The following is a 22,927-nucleotide window of genomic DNA, read 5'->3' on the forward strand; positions in this document are numbered from 1 at the left end:
TACCGGGCGGTGATGTGGAGCGGGGAAGGGGCCGGGTGGGAGGTAGTAAACACCGGAATACGGATGAATGCAGGTAAGTTGACAATTAAATCAATAAAACAAATTCCGTTGCGCGCCCTGCATCTCCAAATATGATGCAGCACATGCAACGAAATTTGCTTTATTGATTTCATTGTCAACTTACCTGCATCCATCCATATTCTGATGTTTCCTTACCTCCACCCTCCCCCGCCCCACGTCGCCGCAAGGTAGCAGTCCCACCAGGAACCGCTACTGGTAGCTTTGGGAGCAGCTTCACCCTGACAATACTCTCTACAAGTGTCCCTTGCAGCGAGCATGTAACTCTACCTTTCTCTAACTCTTTCACTCTCTCTCATTCTCTCTCTCTGTCTCATTTTCTGTTTCTTCGCTCTACCTCTCATTTATATACGCAAATAGCTCTAACTATATACACCATCTCGCTCTCCCTTTTACACTTTAGCTCTCTCTTTTACACTTTCGCTTTCTCTCACATAAGTAAAATACATTTCCATTACAATGCCAATGATGACTCTAACTCTAAAAACAAAAAAGTGCGACACCTATTGCATTGCAAATGTTCATTTCATTTCATTTTCAGCGCCCAGGTGCATTGTGTGAGAAGGATGGGGTCAGAACCAAGAAGGACTTTCCCTTTCCCTTTTACGTCTAAGAAAACATGCACTTACGCAAATTCAAAGTGCAAAGCCCAGGACACGTGTTCTTTGAAAGTGTCAAGCCTGGTGGTGGCAGAGGACAGATGGGGCTGGCAGGTGCCAGCTCGGCGCTATGCTACCAGCGGTCGTTTATTGCAAAGATGTGCTGTTAATATTCAAATAGGCAAGAAACATAATTTTAAAATACTTATAGTGCAGACAGCAAGTCAATAAAGTAGCTTTTTGGGGGTCTGTTTCTTTGTCATTTCCATTTTTACTAGTATTTTTATGACTTTGCAATAAACTTTGTGCGTTTGTGTGAAACTGGAGTGAAGTTATGCATAAAGTAATACCACCCAGTTGTATTCGAAGCCCCTATAAAACGCACATTTCAACTTTACAAGAAGAGTTTACTGGAATTCTGAAAGCGTGAATTATACACAGGAGCTATAAACCATCAATCTGTCTCGTCTAGATTCATAAATACGGCGCGTACATTGTCTGATATTATGGCCTTTTTGTGAGTCTTAAAATTCCAGTAAGACACTACTTTCGCCTGCTGGATGACGGAAACAGCTGCCCCATTTGCAGATAATCAAATGGATTTTAGAGTCTATTGTACTTATAACACATCTGTAATTGTGCCCGAGCCCTGTACTCCATCCAGACTAGCGCAGAAGTGACTGTGGATGTTCCAGTAAGCGGTTACTATTGTGGACAGTCGTTGTATATATGTGTATATATAGATAGTACGGTGGCCGGGAGTCTCACTGACACTTTAGCACTGTAGGCCGGCGTCGTGGAGACTGGCTGCTGAAAGGAGGCGGGGCCTCCCCGGTGTGGCTATTGTTGGCAGCAGCTACCAGGCACGCAGGGGGGCCCTTCTGCTGTCACAGGAGCCGCTCACGCCGAGCTGGACTCGTTAAATATTCAGTTCCAGGCCCAGCCTCGAGCTGCTCATTAGCTCGGCAATGAGCAGTGACGCCGGAGCCGCGAGCCCTGCCTTCACTCCACGTCGCCATGCACGCGCTGCTGGGAGCCCTCAACGTGCTCCGTCTTAGTGCCCTCTGTATGATGACCAGCCTGTGCTCCCTGCTTTGCTTTAAGTACAGGTAAACTACTTCCGACCTCTTGAATATGTACTCCCCTGTTCGATGTGCAAGACTTATTCTGCTTTCCCCTCGGCACAGCCTGCCCCCCCCTCCCCCGGCCCAGCTTTAGATAATATTTGTTGTACCGTGCCCTCTGTACTTTTGCAAACAGCCCCGCCTCTAATGGAGCGGTGCTTTTTACATGCTGACGCTGTCGTGTACCCGAGCTGATTAGGAATGCGTTTCAAGTACCATAAAGCTGTCTGCTGCGTGCCTTGTGTGCTTATGTTTTTGTATTTGTTTACTTGCCTGCTTAATTGTGCATTCCGAGCTCTTGCAAACTGTTCTGCTAAGCTGTCAAAACCTGCCTTAATAACTAGGCCGGCATAATTAGACGCGTAGAATATTGGTGCCTGTGTATTTCTGCGTGTGGTGGCTGATTGTTGAGCGTGTACGTTTTTACATATGTGCATGATGAAAGGATTATTATGTAGAGACTAGTGCGGCATAGTAAGTACTATATATGGTCACGCAGTATGCATGTTACTGTATACACAAACCAAGAAAGGAAAATAGTTAACTGATGGCGAATAAACGAGCTTGTTTCTAAATTGAACTTGAAGTGGTTTCGTCCCCAGTGAATCCTAATTGCATGTTTTCGCTATTGTCCTACAGAAAGTGTTTTCAGACAGCTCACTTCTATGTGGATGACAGCAGTTCCCCTCGTGTGGTTCCAAATGAAAGTATTCCCATTATACCGATTCCAGGTAAGTGAGGCCTTTAGCATCGTTTGTGCATTGCAACTTTAAAAAAAAGCAGCTGCAAAATTATTATTTAAAAAAAAAGTTTTATTAGTTCTGTTTGAGGACCTTTTTTTCTTCTAAGGTGTGTAAAATTTCATTTTTTTTGTAGTTCTTTTGCAGCCCCTACAATTTAGTGGCAGGTGTTTTTTTTCTCCCTGTTTGGCAATCCAGAGCTGGAACAGGCTAGGGAAACTGTATGAGCATTGCGGTAAAACCAAAGAAGCGGCTGCTATTGGAATGTACACTCTGCTGAAAAGTATTTTGAGATTATCCAGAAACACTTGTCACGAAAAAGAAAGCTTTGACAAATAATTCCACAGAATGACTTGAAAGCTGCTGTACTGCTGCTTATCAAACATAATGTTGTGGGTATATTGGAAATGAGACTGTCAACAGTAATAGTATCTGGCTAGCTATAAAGTCCAGGAGGTAATGAATCTGTCTGGAAGTGTAGTATATTGTACATAATGTGCCAATGAAATAGGTCATTAAATTTCATTTATTGTGTTTGACGAACAGGGCCTTTTGTACAGCAGCTCCCTTTGTGCTGTTCAGTGCTTGGCTTCAGCTGTTCTTGTTCCGAAAAAATAAACCCATGCATTGTTTTATTGCTTCCATTTATTTCATTGCAGTGGCACGCCATTATTTCACATCCCTCCATATACTTTATTGAGGGATTGCCAGTAAAATGATCTAGTGCCTTATCGTAAAAGCAGTTTCCTAAATTTCTGATAACAATAAATAAATCACGGAAAGAGCCCCCGTTCCGTTTTGTAAACACCTTCAAAGAAAACAAAGTCGAAAGACCATTTCTTCTTTTCTCAAAGTAAAGTAGAGGGCCTAACACTTTTACACTACATAGTGGTAAAACAGTTTGGGTTTAATTTAAGTTTGCAGGAATTTTTCCTATGAGTTTTTTTTAATCTATTGGGTGAGCAATTTCTCCTTTTAGAGTTAAAATGTTTAAACCAATTTTTTTGGTCTTTGAACATTTGAGGCAATTCCAAACTGGAATCTTGTTTACATGTACGTAGGTTGATGTGTATGTAAGGTTACCCAGCCTTGCGTACATGTAAACTTGAATTTTTTTCTTGAATATTCTCCCAACAAAGGATGAGTGAGGAAGAAAAATTCAACAAAGCGAGATTTAACAGGGAAAGGAAATCCTGCTTCACCTGCGCTCTCTAGCATTTGAGAAAAGGCAATGGAAATGTCCCTAAGTGATCAATATTCAATTTTTCCTCAAATGGCTGAGGCAGATAGTTAGTGTGCAGAACTCGTGGTTACTTCGTAGGGAAATTTGAAACTACCCAAACGCCCAGTGTTGCTAGCCTGTGAGAAGTTTCATTGCATCATTTTTAGTGGCAGTTTTCAGAAATGCACATTTCAGCGCATTTGAAGCTTACTGCAGAGACATCTGTGTAAACTGCAGGTCTCAGAATTGAAACCTGGCGGGCTGACCGAATTGTCTATTTTTTTTATTTTGAAAGTAAGAACCCTTATTACCTATTTAATGGTACTCCTATCTACTTCTTGTGAGTGAAGGGACGAATCTTCCCAACCTAGCTTCAAACTTAGACCTGTTAATTATTGGGAGGTACTATAAAACGACTCAGTACTCCATTTCACCACTTCATAAGGATGAATAGATTGATCATTCATTCCTGAACTTTTGATCTTCTGTTTCCACCCAAATACCTGCAGGGACACTAGACTAGTGATAGAACCCCTTACCAGTCAGTCCACCTTTTTAGAAGCTGCTAAACACCTCTTATTTTCTTTTATGAAGAAAATGTTAGACAGCATTGTATAAAGTGTGCTTATACCATTGTACCAAGTGTGCACCAACCATTCCCGATATTTTCAAAATTCTGAAACTTCTATCCTAGACACTTCTCTGTAGTATATGCCCAGCCCACCATATTGTACCTTGTTGATTTTATTACCATGAGAGTTTTATTTTCATGACCCACGTGTACAGCTTGAGACTGTGTCACATATGATTAGAGCTCTTAATTCTACACTTCTAAATCAGGTACGTAGAGAAATCCAAATGAAAGTGAATCCTTCCATTTAAAAACATCCTCCTTGTACTGGTGAAATAGAAACGAGATACCATTGTTTCTGAATGTGTGGGGATGTCCCAACAACCAATCATTCCCACCCACCCACCATTCCTATAATATGAAAATTACAGGACATGATATCAAAGAGTATTAATCGTGTGTTTCATTGTTTTGGTTGTAGGCAAAGGGGTGATTGAAGTTATTGGATATATCTTAACTCAGAACCGCATGTCTAATCTGTGAAAGGAGTCAGTAGTCAGACTGCTTATATCCATTGTCCTTGATATGAACATTAGAGCTTTATGCACATGCATATTCAACTTACATGAGCAAATGGGTCGAATCACTAGCACTAATATGATTCTGCAATTCACAAACGTGATTCTGAACTCCTGAATAGTGTAAATCACACATTAAACTAGTATGGTGTAATCTTGCCCAGTTGGCTCAGAGTGGCCATTCCAGGGCATGAATGCCATAGGAAGTATGAGCACACACACAAAGAAACAGGTCTCTGGGCAGGGGCGTAGCTAGAGCTTGTGGCGCCCGGGGCTATCCCTCAGATTGCCGCCCCTGGAAGGGGGGGGTGGGGTACTGGGGAAGAAAGACGACGAGCACTTGAAAGAGGTCCGAGAGACATGTAGTATCGCCGCTAATAGTTACCTCGATCATGCAAGTTAAATGCACATACATGACACGGTCCAAGGCTTCACATTTGAATACACCGGTGACTGGCAGTACAAAAGAGAACACACAGACTGCATGATCTATCTGGCGACTCAGAAAAACCGCATGTGACATCCATCAGAGAGCTGCGTGAACAATTAATTGCTGAGAGGAACTGGCGGCTGGCTGGGAAACTCAGGACTTCGTTTTCGAAGAGTAGCGGGCTACTCTGCAATATCATGACCTGATTGATCACCATTAAGGCCCCCAGGCAACTGTTCGGTCTCGTGCTCCTTAAAACCACTAGAATAGTCAGCTGCCTGGCAAGTGGTTTGGAATGTGCCTGCTGATGAGCATTTCTGAAAATTAAAAGCATTTTTTTTTCATGGGCACATTAAAGCATTGTGTCAGCTGAATTTATAATTCTGCTATATAAATTGCAGAGAGAGTGGGCAAAAAGAAAGGTTTGGAAAGAGGAAAGAAAGGCAAGAGGAAGGAGGGGGAAGAGAAGAGGGAGAAAGGAAAGAGAAGGAAGTGGTGAAAGTGGTGAAAGAAAACAGACTGAGGCAAGAAAAAGAAAGTAGAGAGAAAGAGGATGTGTGCCCCTATAAGACCAGATGTAAAAATTATTAGGGACAAGAGGGGAAGAGGACGAAAAAGATGAGAGAGAGAGAGAGAGAATGGAGAGGCTTGATGAAAACCAGTGTTTCATTCAAGTTTTCAACCTATAATGCCAGCTCTGTCCCAACTACCAGTGATAAATGAGCTGAGGATGGAACCGCCTTCCCCCCACAGTGAAATTATCTTTTAATAATTTTATCATATCATAAATCGCTTTCTTCGAGCTGCTGCCTCTCTTAAAGAGGCATCATCTGAAGAAAAAGCAACAGGCCTGTCCTGCACCACTAACGGGCACCACCAGTAAGAATTCCAGAATGCTGTTTATTTGATGACTGCGACGTCTGCTTGGATATTGATACCTATTGTGACTTCATTCACTAGATGGCCCTTTAATGAACGGTATTGGGTAGCACATTCAGTATGATTCTGACAGTCTTGTTGCACAAATGGGTGCAATGTCTGATTTATATGTTTCCCTCAGCTTCGTTCCTTGATTTTGCTCGCCAGAAAGTGTCAATCATTGCCATAGAAATGTCACTCATATTTACACTGAAAAAATTATTCCAATGTCATTCATTAGAATCTGAAACCTTGGCAGTTATGCATGATGAGCCACTCAGCCGCCCCCACCACCCCTCTGGAAACGCTTAGGTAGCTGAGCTACTGTTGCTCCCCTCTTACCTCACTCGCTCCAGGGTCTCTACTCTATGGCAGGCAGGGGTGGTTGGTTCGAACTTGAAGTTCCAACTTCATTCACCTAGTCACTTCAAGTTCTGCTGCTCTCTGACTGCAGCAGCCAAACTCCAGAGCCAACAAATCGTCCAGCCACTAATCGCCCAGCCACTTACTGCATAGCTGCCAAGGTTTCAGATTGCTATGTGTGATATTTGCATACTTACCGTGTAATTATGAGTGACACTTTCTCAAGAGCAAAATCACGGAAAGAAGACGAGGTAAACATTTAAATATCAGAAATGACACCCATTTGAGCAACAAGAAACTGAGAAGATCTGAAAACTGCTGCAAAGCACCAGAAATGAAAGGGTGACTGCAGTTCTCAGTAACAGAGGGCATAAACTGCAGCTGCTCAGAAGATCTTATTAATCTGGTCATTCATGACCACACAGTATCCTATGACCACACAGTATCCTAAAAAGCAAATTTTATAGCATAGCAAGTGCAGCTAAGTGATTATACTGTCTCTCGGTCTCAAGCACATAAGCTGGCAGGTTTTCTGACTTCTTATGTGTACATTTTCATGATTTCACTGTACATATGAGTGACATTCAATGGCAACATGTGACAACATGTGTAACACATACAGTGACACTTCCACAAGTCAAATCAAGCAATGAAGTGCATTGACATAGAGATCTGAAATTACACACTTTCAAGTAATGAGAAGTTTCAAAAAGATATTGAAACCACTATAGAATACCTGAAAAGGAAGTTCACTCACCTACTGCCCCTTTCTAAGATGATCGTACTGTCATCTGTCAGGGGTTCAGTGCTGCAGAGAGTGGTGGCCTCTAAATGCGGCCTCAATAGGTACTCACTTAGGATTGCCACTTTTTGCAGAAAAAATACCAGCCACCATTCCTTTAACAGTTTGATAAGGCCTTGACTTAATGTTTAAGGGAACTTTATATGAAATTGTCCGTATTAATTTTTGAAATACACTTTGTCTTTGTTTAAATTATCAGTCAGGTGTTCTTAGGGCCGCTTGGAAACACATTGTATAATGTTTTTATATCATATGCACGGTTTAAAGTATGTACAAATATGGGTAAAATACCTTTTGTATTTATCAAGATATTAAAACGCTTACTGTACTGGTGTCGGTTTTCTAATGCAGTTTTCTCTGATAATTTAGCTGAATGTGGTTGGTGCTGGCATGATAGTAGATAGGCTGAAGCAGTGGTTATCCTTACTGGGGCTCAGTACTGCAGTGTGTTCTGGCATTCATTACACTGGACTGCTTTCCTTTAACTTAGGCATCATGCTGGTGCACACTACACCAGAGGCAGGAAATTGACAATCAGACACATCCACTAGTTGGGCATGTGTGTTGCTTGGCCGGCGGACCAATAATTAGATCATGATGCCATGTTGTAGCCAGCGTATGCCGACAGGGCCCCTTGGCTCCTACCCTGGCATTTGCATTCCGGGGTGACGGTGACTGCACACCGGCCGAGGCCACTCAGGAGTTATGCTGCTGATGCTGCCCGCGTCCAACACCAGTAAATATGCGCCGGGACGAGGACAGGACAGTTACTCTGTCTGCGCGCGGCAATCCATTCCGGTCGAGTTCCCGCCCAGGTTCCTACCAATCCCAACCTCACTTCCTACATCCAGGATGTTGTGAAGTCACATCCCTCCCCCTCCCCGGCGGCACCAGTAGGCAACCACTGCCAAGGGCAGGCCCCGCCCGCCGCGAGTTACAGTAGGCCTGCCATTCGTCTCGGGATCGGGCAGCTGGTGGGAATGTCAGCACCAGTCAATGCGGCCGTTATGCGGGATGTCATCGCGGCCGCAATTTTGCAGCAGCACTGTACTTAACTGGGCGGCGGCCGCGCGCGCAAATAAATTATAAATGCGGCCGCGGCCGCAACGGACCACCAGTGCCACCCCCAGAACAATGCCGCCTGGGGCGGACCGCCCCCCTCGCCCCCCCCCTAGCTACGCGGGTGTCTCTGGGTATTCACAAAAACTTCTATGATCAATTCCCATCCTAGAAACGGATTTTTTCATTTCAGGGGCAGAAGTAAAACATTTTCCATAGTGTGAATGGTCAGGAAACACCTACACAATTGAAAGAATTGCAGTGGTTAAAGTTTCCCATGGGGTAAAAAGTTTGGAGAAAAAAGGGCAATTGCACTAATGCATAGGCACATTTTCATGTGCAGTAATGCACCACACATGTGGAAATGGCTTCATTGTAGGAAGTTGAGGAATGTTATTGAGTAGCCCTCCTGTATGCTTGAACATTTTATTGTGTGAATTTCAGAAGTTTGAGTAGTTGGAGTCCTACGTAGCCATAAACCTACAAGCCCAGACTTTCGCAGTTCTTTCAGAATATGATGCTATAGGTCCGGCTTTTTCTTCAGTTCTTGTGGTTACAGTAACAATTCAAGCAATATCAATCATGAGATTGCACGTGTCACTTGGTCTGCAACAGGAGCACGACTCTGTGCATGACCCCTTAACTGTGCTAGTTTGGTTGAGAAATCGAGGCCTAGCTCAAGGTTGCAATTCGGATATGTTATCCACTGTTACTATGTTTTTTTTATTTTTATGAACTTACATGTTCCCTCACGTTGCGTACATAAATATGTGCATAGTACAGATAAAAACCATACAGTGTAAACCACACTTCAATAAAAGAGTGTCACACAAGAAATGCAGTTGCATCACTGGGCTGCGACATTACACACACTGGTCACAACTACTAATGAAGCATGAAAGTAGCGATGTTCATGATGAAGCAGATCACCTTGTGAAATCAATATTCTCCCTCGAAAATAGTAGCTTTGTTGTAAATAGAAGCCTGGAGCCTGGTATCATTTAGGTTGCTTTATTCAAGTTAGTCAAGTCTTCAAGATGGCTTTATTCAAGTTAGTCAAGTCTTCAAGAAATCCCACAGGCAGAAAAGAGACAGGCTAAATACAACAAGCTTGTAAAAGGCTATTCACAATCACCAGGTGAGCACACTCACTGAGTAAGCTATTCAGTACAAATGATGACGTCGAGGGGGAAAAATAAATTGAATTTCTAACATTCTAAAATTACGTCTTCATGTTTACAATAATTACAATGGGAAACCTAACTTTGCCTCCCAGTTTAGTGTTAAAGTTTGTTGGAACTTTGCACCTGCATATATGGAAACCCCCAAATGCTAGCAACATCTTGCTGACCTCCATGTCTAGATGGGCATGGTTCTTGTTGGTAGAGCATATAGGGTTTTTGATCCTAGGAGGAAATTAAAGAAGCGGCTCATAGACTCAGAAAGCACCCACAAGGACTATGCAGGACTAATTGAAGTTTCTACAACCAGCTAGCACACAAGCTGGCCAGTTTCACGGACATGCCCAAATACTACCTCCTTTTAAAAAAAAAAAAAAAAAATCGATTTCTCTCCCAATTGCTCATTGGTTTTTATTTATCCTAACCAAATGTACTACTTTCTGTATTTACAAAAAAAGTGATTCCATCATACCAGCACTGTTTATTGTGTTTCTCTACTGAAGTATTTTTCACCTTTACTATTTCTTACAACTCTCCTGTGCACTACATTGATTTTGCTCATGTTGTATTTGCCTTTGTTTACTTACCTTCTAAACCAACATGGAGTTTCTTCAAATACTCTTTACATTTCTTTTTCTTACCCCTCTCCCCCCCCCCATTATTGAACCTACTATAGTTTGAAGAGGTTCCTCGTGAACTTGTAATATGTCTGTGACACAGTGTGAAGGAGACAGTCAGAAAAATTGAAAATGGATTTTAGGGGGTGGTACCACATTTATGACTGCAAAAGAAGAGGGGGAGGAGCTGGGGAGGTTTTTTATTAGGCACTGTACATTACCTGGTAGGTTAGATCTCGATGGGTTGTTGTTTGAAGCTGTGAATCTCCCTGCAGAAGTGAGGAGAGAAGAATTTGCCAAACCAGGATGGTGTTGATTTTTCCAATGTTTGGTACTTTTATGACTTGTCATCTTGTGTTCTCCTTCCTGGATATTCTAGTCATAAGACTGCAAACAATGCAGCTATGGATGTTGTGTGACCGAGCAGAGGTTGTGGGATAGGACCACCACCTGAACAGTGGTTCTGAAGTCCGATTCCAAGTTCTTCACTTTGCCATAATTGCAATATTAGCTGTGACACTGATATTTATGTCTATGATAATGTCAATGGATTTGGTGCTGTTGAGTTGCTGCAATATGCCCTTTAAACTCCCTGTTCTGAGCCTACTATACACTTGTTTCTGCTTGCTACCATTGACAAAGAGCTCATGCCTTCAGATGATTGAATTTGACACAGGCTTTTGACAATTTTCTCACCATTAAAAGAAAACCAGGTTAAACTGGTCCTCTAATCATTGTCCCCCTCCATATGTGAGGTGCCAGGGTTGTCCCTGAGTAGATGTGCTTCAACTGTACTTTCCTTCTGTGTCTACATTCTGTGGTCCAACTGTCCACCTTTTCTCTCTTACTTTCACATACACCTAATTAAACTTCTGTGAATTGCCAATGGTGCTCCCACAGCAGAAGCTTTTCAGCAGACACATCCGATAACGTACACCAGTATTTCCAAGCTCCTGTGGCACAGTAGCAATTGATTTACAAGTTACTGAGCGAGATTGTTGGCTTCACAAACTGGTTCCAACTTTGGCCACTGAATGGCAGAATTTAAAAGCAGTTCAAGAAATCATTGTTGTAATTTGTCCTAAAATCTGTTTGCCGCTGACTTAGTTTAACAGATTAGAAAATGATCTCAAGAATTACATTTGTAGGAGCTTCCTTTTCTAAGATACAAACATGCTTGTTTCATCATTGGCAAGGCTTGTCGGTGGGAAACTGCCATGGTCCATATAATACTTTCATGCTCCTGTTATACTGAAACATGTACTTTTGTATAACTTCCATGTTTCACTTCTAACCATTAGACAACTGAACGTTTTTGACATCAAAGCTATTTTTTTATTTTACTTATTTAATGCCAACTGTAGGCCTAAACCTGTCTGAACAGGTTAGTCTAACTTGTTAAAACTGTAGTCTTGTCTACAGAGTCACAGGGCTGTTTGTTAGCCTTTTTATATTGTTAATACACCTTGTTGGTGCTGTAATACTACACCACATCCTAAATGTGACATTTGCCGACAATGACACACACACAGACAGATAGATCTCTGTACTGGGGTGAATGTGTGACATTGTTCTGCATTCTGTCCATCAATTATTGTTTTTGCATTTGTCACACACACACAACTTCATCGGAGTCAAGTATGCCATTTGCCCATAGCCACACAATTTTAGTGGTCAAGTTATAGAGTGAGAACTAATCAGCAAGCTTTATTTACCCAGAGGTATAAAATGCCCGACATCTCGGCCCATAAAAATTAAAAAATCTGTGGGATCACCTGTAAAAGAAAAAACCCAAAACAGACTTTCCCAAAGTCCTATTGGTCACACACAGTGTAATGAACTTGAGTTAATGGAAATGCTTTTAACTTCTGACACTGCTAGTGGGTCTAGGCTCAATTTGCCTTGTCATTTTGTTCTTGTTGTTTGACATGTTTATTCTCACTGTTTAACTTTTTGTATAATGTTAAAAAGTTCATCAATTTTCTGAAGATTAAGAACCTTTTTAAGAGTCTGGCGGTCCTGGGACCTCTGTACTCAGGGTGGCAATCCAACTACGTTCACCAGTCTGCTCATCTAGCTGTCGTGCTGCCACAAGACCCCCTCCTCCACCGTGATCAAGGACACCACTGCGGCGGTTGTCTTCAAAGGGCCTGAATATGCTGGTGTTGCCGGCAATTACAACCTGCATTTTCACCACCCATTTCATGGCAGGGACCCTGCCATGAAAAGGTTCGGGGAAATGCAGGTAAGGCGGCCCTGACCGGGCCCCCAGCCAAATTTGGCAATGGGGTTGTGTGAGGGGGAGGAAATGTTGTGCCCCCCTGGAAATTGTACCTTTGTTCCTGTACGGTGTGAAGGAACTTACTGCAGATACACAACAGCGATATGCTTGTTAGGCTCTCCTATTAGCCTAACATAACGCCGTCGTGAGACCTCCGCAGCACCACCTGACCTCACTGGATTAAACTCTTAATCTGGTGGGTGTGTACTCCATGGGCTTGGTGATCTTCCTCGGACCGTGGCAGTGAGGGTCCCAGCTGAAGACCACCAAATTCGTAATAAGGCCCTAAATATATTCTGCAAAACGAAGGTTCTGCGGATTTTGTTTTGGATATGTTGGCTATTTACACTTAAATGCTTTTCGTCCTTTAGTATCTCTTATTATCCTATCATTCTAATTATCAGTATTGTTCTGAATTGACTTGTTGTTTAGGCCTGTTTTGCCTCTTCTGGAACACACAGCTTAGCTCATGTTCCCACTTACTGTCCAATACCAGCTTCACTAGCCACATGAGATTACAGAGTACTTTATTCTACAACAGTCTCCAGCGTATAGAATGGTCTCCATTAACTTACTGAATTCTTTGTTTTCGTGCACATGTGATGTATTTTATAGTTTTCAAATCCACAAAAAAACTGGTTTTCCTTGCTAACCTTCTTGTCTATAAGAAGGACCAATATTTGTTTTTGTAAGTAGAAGTAATTGCGCGATATGTCAGTAAAAGGTTAGACCAATTCACTATGTTTCTGGTAGACCATCCAATTTAAATTTCTAGCATTTGAAGCCAACACCAAATAAAAAAAGAACACTGCTTAGTCTCTTTTGGGAGATGTGCGACATGGGAGAGCCCTTTCCCGATTCATGCTGTGGACAGCAAAAAACCAACATGAACGGATGGGTTTTCCAGCGAGAAGTCTCAAATATGGAGGAAATAGAGGATTCAAATGCAAAACCACAGAGAATGGGTCGGAAGGGAACACAGATAGAAGTGGCAAACTAATTCAAAACATCAGACTGAAGCAATCTACTAAGAGTGCACAGAAGACTAACTTAAAATGGCAATCAGCGACGTTGAAGCAGCATTTGTATTTACAGGAACAAAAGTGCAGTACAAAATGATAGACAAGAGGATTGAAATACATGGTGAAATAAGGTACAAAAGTGTTCACTACCCCGCACATCAGCAATGAGTGCCTGCTGACAAAATGTGAATTGGGTTTGTGATGGCCTACAGACATGAAGGGCCCATCCTCTGTGATGACTTGGGAAGGCAGTACTCCTGATCCTATCAAAGGCAATTTTGGCTTCCATGGCATGTCCATTAGGGAAAGAAGCACACAACCCCTAATACAGGCACAACTTTCAGGCGCCTCTCTCGACTAGAAAAATTAATCTACACACCAGCGGATCAGTGCTTCAAGAAGCATGAAACAAGTAGGTGGCACAGGCAGCCAATCAGGAGATCATGAAACAAAGTGAAGCAAAGCATTATTTGTAAAGTTACTTTAGCAAACCAAGGTGTAGGAAAGCAGGATCTTTCTTGCATAGTTACCCCCAATTTTTGCCTGGTGTCAGTGTGTTTTGACTGTAGTGCACTGGGATTCTGCTAATCAGCACCCCAGTACCTGTGCTCTCTATCCTCAATTCATTGGTAAGTACTTTGCACATCCCACAATTGATATACTGGTGTAGACCTGTAAGTCCGTAGTATATGGTTCTGAGGTATTCAGAGCATTGGTACACCTGGTGTCCCCCATGGGGTGTAGCCTGGATTATGCCACCCAGGGAAGCCTAAGCAACCTGTATCTTCAGATCTGCTATTGCAGCCTATGTGAAATGGTGCATCCACCTTTTCACTTTAGATATCTGGTTTTCCTTATATCCTGGTCACTGCACTTGAGACCTATAAGTCACCCCTGAGGTAGGCTTTCCAGCCCATAGGCTGGTTCTAAGTGAGCAGAGGTACCCCAACGAACCCCAGAATCCATTCTCTGGGCTTTGTAGGTGCGGGGTAGCCATTTTAAGGGATGTAGTGGACAGTAGAGGTCCGGGCAGGTAAGCATGTTGGGGCAAGGGAGTGGATGTCGACAGATTATGGAATAGAGATTAATTTTTTTTAACTTTCCCTATTCAGTCATCTGTTGACCTCTGCCTGCCCCACCACGCTTACCTGCACGTGCCGCTTCTGTTAGTGGACACTGGCAACTCGAGATGTCCACCTACATAATGGCTTTTCCGAACCCAGTCATGTTTGGTATCAAACATGTTAGAATCATGCAACTACACCAATTCCATTGCTAGTTGCCTGATAACATGTACTAAGAGGCTCCTTAGAGGACCCCCCCATACCTACTTGTGTAGTCTTGCAGGGTATGCCTTTCAGATTGTGCTACTGTCAACGTCACTGTTCTGCCCCCTGCTGCAAAGCTGGACTAGGGCTGGAGGAGGCAGAACATAGGATTTCCTGTAGAGGAGAGGTGTGACCACCTCTCCTTTAGAATCTAGATAGGTTGAGGGTGTTTGCGAGAGCCTCCAAACTACATTGAATAGCACAGCTGCCTCAAGCGTAACACAGACAAGACCAAAGTCCTCATCCTAGGCTCCACCCACTTCGCATGGAATGACTCCTGGTGGCCTGCAGAGCTTGGAACCCCCCACCCAAACGGACCACGCACAAAAACTCATCCTGGACTCCTCGCTCTCCATGACCCACCAAATCAACGCTGTTTCATCCTCCTACTTCCACATGCTTCGTAAGATCTTCAAGTGGATCCCCACCTAGTCCAAGAAAACAGTCACCCATGTGCTCATGAGCAGCAGACTCGACTATGGCAACGCACTCTAAGCCGGCACCACCCAGAACCTCCTAAAGAAACTGCAGAACATCCAGAATACCTCCACTGAACTCATCCTGAACATTTCACGCCACAGTCACATCAGCGGCCTACAAAGCCCTCCACAATGCTGGACCTGCATACCTCAAGCACCATTTCTCCTTCTACACTCCCACCAGACCTCTCTGCTCTGCCCAACTGGCCCTGGCCACCATTCCACGGATCCTCGAGACCAAGACTGACTGGAGGAAGATCTTTCTCCGACCTCGCTGCGAGGGCCTGGAACTCCCTGCCTCTGCACCTCAGGCAATCATAATTGCTGATGCAATTCAGGAAGGGCTTCAAGACCGGGCTCTTAAACTGAACTTCACTTCCACCCCCCCCCCCCCCCCCCCCACCGTCTCCCCCACAGCTTGGAGACCCTTACAGGTGAGTAGTCGTGCTTTATAAGTTAACTGATTGATGGACATTGGGTGCCCTCCTTGCATAAACTAGTTTCCACCAATACAGGAGCCCTCAGCTCCCCCTCTGGCGTTAGACTACACAAAGGATAGTGGAGTAACCACCTCCCTGCCCAGTTCCACCCAGGGAGGTCCCCAGAGCCTCCTCCAGGTGACTGCTGCATTCTGCCGTCTTGAATCTTGGCCCCTGTGTGCAACTGACTGGTTAGGTCCTCAGAGTAGCATCCCTGACCCCCTCTGATAGGTAGGTCACTGCAGAAAGGGTCCTTCCCCCTTTTGGGATCAATTTAGGGCTCCCCTGATTGTGGGTCCTTATATGCGTTCTTGACTTTGTCAGAATTCGTCAAGACCTGTCCGAAGACACTTCTGCAGTTGGATACTAGAACTTTGCTACTGGATCGAGCCAGGAACCAAGACAAGATGGCTCTTGGTACAAAGGCTCCTACTGCAACTTCATCTCCGTGCTCTTCAAAGTTTCTGCAACTCCATGGCCGTGCATGCCTTGAGTCTCCCATGACTCTGCATTCATCCAAACAAGAAGGAATCTCCCATGGTGTGAATGAGTCACTTCCCTGCATCCGCAGGCACCTCAACAACCGGCTCTACTGATTCTGCGGTCCGACTGATACCACCTGGTTCCCCCGAGGCCTGAGCAATCTTCCCTGCAATTTGGAAGACTGTAATACCGCTCCAGCCGATCTGAACCGCATCTCTGTGCACTGCGCCTGTCTGCCGTTGCCAAGGCTTATCGACTCTCCTGACTGAAGATGTTAGAGCTCCAAGAATCCCCAGCCTCAAGCTTCACACAGCTCCAAGAGTGTCATCCTCTCTGCATCTCATGTGACGTGTGCTGTTTAGGCGTCCTTGTGACTCCCTGTGCCTGCTGTCACAGGGTCCTCCAGGGGTCTCATCTATTCCTGCTGGCTGTTCCTGACTTATCCTTGCTGGGTTCATCCAACAGACCTTGCTGGTCTGCAACCAAGCATTGTTTATTGCACCCCCACTGTTGTATTTTCCAAGACTTGTTGGTGGCCCTGCCGGCCACTGACCCTTCGGCAGTCATTAAACGTCTTGGGACAGCTTGTGGACATCTCCAGTGCTCCTGCATTGTTGCCTGGGCTCCACAGCTGCTACATCAAGACCAGCATGCTACAGCAAGCTCCTCCGATAAGGGGTGGTATCGTGCTCCTTCTGGACATCTCCTGGTGGTTTGGAATCTATCTGCTCTGCTTTCAGGTACGTCTTGTCCAGAATCCATGTTTGGGCTCCACCGACCTGGCCTACGAGACGTTGTAGCCACCAAACTTTCAAGATCCACCATTGACATCAACAGGTGGTTCCGACACCACTTTGCACCTGGGCTCCCTGATGTAGGTATCCTGGTTCCCTGGGTATCCATGGGTGGGGTGGCTCTCCAACCTTCCTTGATCCAACTGGTTTCCTCTGGATCCTTTGGGAATGGCTCTGAAGCAGTAAAATACCAACCATGACTTTCCCAGTGTTATCCTATGGACATTTGACCCGGCGTAACACCTTTGCACCGGGGATCCTTAATTACTTACCTTAGGTGCTTCCTCTGGCTCATTCATCCTTGGGTACCAGTCTCATTTGGTATTTACCTCGCATTCCATTTTGTTTTAGTATATTTTTTGCCAACCCCCCCCCCAATAATGGGACCATGTGTTTTTCTATGCTTTCTTACCTGCTTTTAATTATTTCCTTGTGTTTTGATATTTCCAGGTAGAAGATATACCAAGTAGGTCTTAGTGTTATGTTTAATAAATTACAGGGATTTTTCTTACACTGGTGTGGTTCGTTCCTGTGTGTAAGTTTACTGACTGACATTGGTGGTAAATGCACTCGTTTTACACCCTCCTGGATAAGCCTTAGCTTCTCTTCACAGCTACCCCTTGAGAGCTTTGGTTTTCAGGAACCACTACATCTATCACCATGGGTTGTCTGGACTCTGTGCAGGGTGCCTTACCAATAGGTGTACATCATATACTGAGCCAGCATCCTACACAAGGCAGTTCTCCTTCCTGAGAATTGCTTTAGCTATCTGAAAACATACAAATGATTCATGTAATTTTGCCTGCTACTAATAGTCTTAGGCCTTGTAAACCAAATGTTTGGTCTCTGTAAATGTACGCAACTCGTTTGTGGTTTTCCTGAAAGACTTCTCTAGATATTACCCTTTGAATACACTGAGCAATATTGGGTTCCCTAGTATCGCATCATTTTCAAAATAATTCATTTCATTCATTTGTCTTTATTTCGATCGCTTGGATCATAAAAGATGCACATCATGTTTAAAAAAGACACATTAGTAATACATTATCATAAAACAAGAATAAAAAAGATCATTACAATATTCATCCAATTGTATAAATTCAAAGTGCAGGTGCGAAACGGGAATCAAGCAACTAATTTTTCATATTATAATACAATTGCGTTGTGATTAATAAAATCAATTGCAGTCCCTTTCAGTTTGAGATTCTGTGCATTGAATGTTTCAAAATAAACGAGACTTGCTATTGACCTGAGTGCTACACCAATCATCTAGGTGGCCAAGCAAACGGGATTAAATATATACCGACACTGGTAATACATTTTGACAGCCGATCTGTTAACTGCAAGCGTGTAAAATATGTATGGATTTTGTATTGGACTAACCCATCCTATCTTAAATATGGGGACGTTTTGTGTTGGCAAATGGGATATATTTTAAAGGTGTAGATGTGTAAATAACCCAGATAGCAGTGAGCAAGCATGACTTCTTCCGGGGATTTTGGTGGTGTTCTCCCTAAAAGCATTAAAAAAAATTGGGACCAAATAGTGAATTTTACAGCACCATTTTACATTAATTTTCTAAACATGCATTCCTTCTGAAAGGAAAGGCCTCTCATAAAAAAAATCCCAGTACTTCATGTTGTGCCATATCCTCCTCCATAGTGTTGGAGGTACAACTACTGCAAGATAATTTTTAGAAAATGGTTGGTTTCAGCTCAATTTCACTTAAATGGCAGCAAGCAGTTCAGAAAATGCTGTTTTACTTGGCATAGCATTTTTCATAGTGCATGTCTTCACCAATACTCTGCACTTTTTCATTTTTTCATCCTGCATCTCCCTAATATACATTTATACCTGACAAGGTCCGTGACAGAGCAGAGTAGAAAAAATATATAAATCTTACAATCTCAGAGTACGCTCCTGGGCTACACTTATTTTATAGACTTTTACAGTAGTTCTGTTTTCAGTTTGATTTCAGACAGTATTAGTCATCACTCAAGTAACAGCTTTAATTATATAATTAAAAGCAAAATATATTGAGTTACCAGTGTTTTTTCGCAACCTGGCTCAGTTAAGGAAAGAGCTTTACACACACACTAGATGTAAAAAGAGCTCTTATGTATTATATTGGCAGAACACAGTACTTTAGGAAAACACAGCTCTTTGGTGCATTCTCTTAACCACCCAAAGGAAGAGGCATTTCTAGATCAAGTATTTCACGTTGGATTGTAAAATGTATCTAAACTTGTTATGCTAAAGCGAACAAACTCTACCTATCCCTCAAAAAACTCGCTCTACTCGCAAAAAGGGGGCTTCTATGGCATTTTTTAGGGAATAGACACATTGCTGACGTATGGAAGGCATCTACATGGATCACACAGTGCACATTTACAAAACATTACTGTGTAGATGTCATGGCCCGACAGTAAGCCAATGTTGGCAAAGCAGTTCTAAAAACTTAATTTCAAACAACTGCTACCCACACAGGCTAGGAAAAGTATTTTACCGTATGTGCTAAGCATGTTTATCTACAGCCACACGTGCCTCAAATGGAAGATCTTACCCTGTAGGCATCTGCTTGTGGCATGTAGTTTTGTAGATTCACATGCGACCACCGTTCTCCCTGGATACCTGTGTGGATTGCAATTGCAAATATATATATATACACACATTACATTCTCTGTATGGTCCTCTCACTAGGATACATCATCCTCATCTGCCAAGTGGAAAACAATGGAGTCGAGGGCCATGCACATTGTAAGCAAGAGGATGAGTCCCCATACCTCATGACTCCAAAGACTTCTTCAAAGAAAAGCAACTTTAACACTTCCAAGCCCAACACTAGATGGTGGATTTATGCTAAGTGTTAGACCTGGCATCTTTTAGCATGTTTCCCCTGTTTCTTTGCTTTCTGGCCTCCTGTTTTTAGTGGTATGTTGACTTCTTTTTGCTGGTTTAGTGCCTCTGCGCACTTTCTCACTGCAGTTCAGTGTTAAAGTGCAAGCGCTCCTACTGTAAATTGTGTTTATGGGTTGGCTTTTCCATGTTTGGCTTATTTGATTTACTACTAAGTCCCTGGTATAGTGCAATGTGTGTGCCCAAGGCCTCAAAATCAAATGCTGCTTGTGGGCCTGCAGCACCGATTGTGCCACCCACACAAGCAGTCTTTCAAAGGTTTCTCAGACCTGCTACTGCACTGTCTGTGTGCAGTTTTAACTGCCATGTCGACCTGACAAGTGCCCCCACTTGCCAGACCCTAGCCTACCCTTGTTATACATGTACGGTGCCCCTCAGGTAGGCCCAAGGTCCCCCAATGGGCAGGGTGCAGTGTATGTGAAAGGTAGGACATGTCCTGGTGTATGTGACATGTCCTGATAGTGAAAAATGAAAATGGCAGTATTTCACTATTTGAAGGCTAACTGTCCCATTGGATAACATGGGAGTTGCTTTGTAACATCTTATAAGTATAACTTTCCATTGGGACAAGATTGAGAAATGGAGTTTAGGCTATCTGCACTCCAAAATTAATAAAACATCTTTTTAGGGAGATGTTTTTTAAATTGTGGGTTTAAAAATGCCACTTTTAGAAAGTGGTATTTTATTGTTTAACCATTCTATATTCTGGTTTGTGTATTGACGGTCTTGTTTTGGAGGGGCAGGAACTGGGGATGAGCATTCACTGTAGTCATCCTCAAGGGGGCAGAGGTGTGTCATGCCTCTCCTGGGTGACTCATAGTTGGGATTAGTAGGCTTGGTCTGCATTTAGAGTGGTGGGAGGAGTTTTCACTAGCACCCGAATAGGCAGTGTCTTCTCTGTACAATCTCTGTAAATGTGCTGTCTCCATATCCTGTAGTAAAGCTCAGCCAGCCAGAGAGGGCAGAACTGGTTTGGACTAGGCTCAGAAACTCTTGCCACAAAAAGAAAATGTGGTATACATTTTGGGGCCCTGACCCCAGGACATTAGAACTCTTTTGGATCAAGGAAACTGCCAAGAAGAGCTGAGGAGACTGTGAGTAGAGACTACCACTTTGCTGAGTTTGTTGCTGTGTTGTCCTGCAGTAATTGCTTCTGTCTTAGGCAGAAAAAGGACTGGACTGACTTTTCTGCAACTTCCTTGTGTTAGTTTCCCAAAGGGCTTGATGTAGAGCTTGCCTCCTGTTCAAGTATTCTCTGGAACAGACTTCGCCTTCCTCTGGGTACCGCCTCTAGGACCGCATGTCTCAGTTGTCACAGAGAGAAACCTCAACATGATGCCGTCACCAATACCGCCGCTGGTTCTGTGACCTGAAGGTACCGCAGAGGGCACCGATTCACTTCGCACTGCAGCCCTGGTCTCACCAACAACGTCTGCTGCTTTCACTGCTGCCTGGGGGCACAGCACTCTGTTCGGCCTCGCTTCACTCTACCCTGGACTCACCGAACCTGCTAGTTAACATTGCCTCTGCGGTCTACCCCGTGGTCTGGGAGCCCCACTCATAAGCTGCACAAAGCACCACCTGTCCCATACCGCAGCCTCTGCCTACAGACGCCAGTCGAACTTCGGGCACCGTTGCCAGCACCGTGACTGTCCACACCGAGCACTGCCTCACTTTGCACCGCAGCCCTTATCTCACTGACACTACTGGACGACTGCCACTGAGCCGCTGCCTGCACCTCAGTCTGAGTGCACCCCACGCTGCACCGCTTTACTGCAGACCGCCGCCTAGACGCACGTCGCTGCCAGCCCACACCGCCACAGTCAGCTGGACAAAAAGGTACTGTTTAAAGGGTCTCCCGATACCACAGCAGGGCCACACCACCTCAGTCGTCCAGAACCATGGGGTTTGTTGATCCGCACCACCGTGTGGGCCCTGGACAGAGCTATCCACTTCAAGGAACTGTTTTTAAAGTCTATTTTTGCATTGAGTACTTTTACATAACTTTATGTTGGATTGTTATCATTTTGGTCTTGTTTTACACAGATAAACATTAGACTATATTACTGTATGGTATGCGCAAATGCTTTACACACTGCCTCTGAGATAGGCCTGACTGCTCGTGCAAATGATCCAGCGGCCTATAGAAAATATATCATAAACAACGCTACCCAACTTCATAACCTATAAACAAAATTCTATACTAAATTATGGACCCATTTATAAACTTGACATATTTTGGGCCTACTGAATCAGGTGGTCAGATTAAATCTATATACACATTATTTACAAACTATATACAAATTTATACATCTGCGGAAAGAATGTTGTCATTAGAATAAAACCTAACCATTTAAACGACCACCATTGGCGACGTGATCTAGCTAATAGTAACCTACACTCCTGAATAACCAAGACCAGCTTGTTTGTCAAAAGTAAGATTTTATTTACTAAATTATGGTATATAAGTTGATAGTTTTATAAATGAATTTTATTAACATTGAAGCAAGCATGATTGTAAAGAAACGTGAGAAAAATACAATTTAAGCAAGTGAATCAAAATTAAAGTGAATATATAAAGTTTAGCATTTCTAAAACCTAAGTCCCTAACTGAGCTAAATAGATAGAAATTAAAGTAAAGTTCTTTGAGGATTCTTACGTGCTCCACGTAATGTCCGACAGCACTTCACCCTCATCGGAAAGTCAGAAAGCAGCAGCCAGCCCATCCCTAGGGGCATGACTTTTTATACCTTTCTACGCTAACTAAACTACGCAAAGGAAAGTTTTCAGAAATCTTCGACGTCCCATTGGCTGAGAGTGACAAGTGACATGTCACCCACATTTCAAAAGTTCCATTAGGTCA

At 43.5% G+C, this 22,927-nt stretch overlaps 1 protein-coding gene across 6 annotated transcripts in view; it reads left to right on the top strand.

Annotated features, from left to right (window-relative positions):
* The window catches only part of PTPRG (protein tyrosine phosphatase receptor type G), a 1,220,925-nt gene that overhangs the window by 950,603 nt on the left and 247,395 nt on the right, over positions 1–22,927 (top strand). For all 6 annotated transcript variants that reach the window (XM_078661520.1, XM_078661521.1, XM_078661522.1 and 3 more), the window contains one exon: positions 2,441–2,532. In XM_078661520.1, coding sequence (XP_078517646.1) covers positions 2,441–2,532 — 92 coding nt within the window. The remainder of the gene's footprint in view (positions 1–2,440; positions 2,533–22,927) is intronic.

The sequence above is a fragment of the Lissotriton helveticus genome, chromosome 9, assembly GCF_964261635.1.
Source record: "Lissotriton helveticus chromosome 9, aLisHel1.1, whole genome shotgun sequence".
Classification (NCBI taxonomy): Eukaryota; Metazoa; Chordata; class Amphibia; order Caudata; family Salamandridae; genus Lissotriton; species Lissotriton helveticus.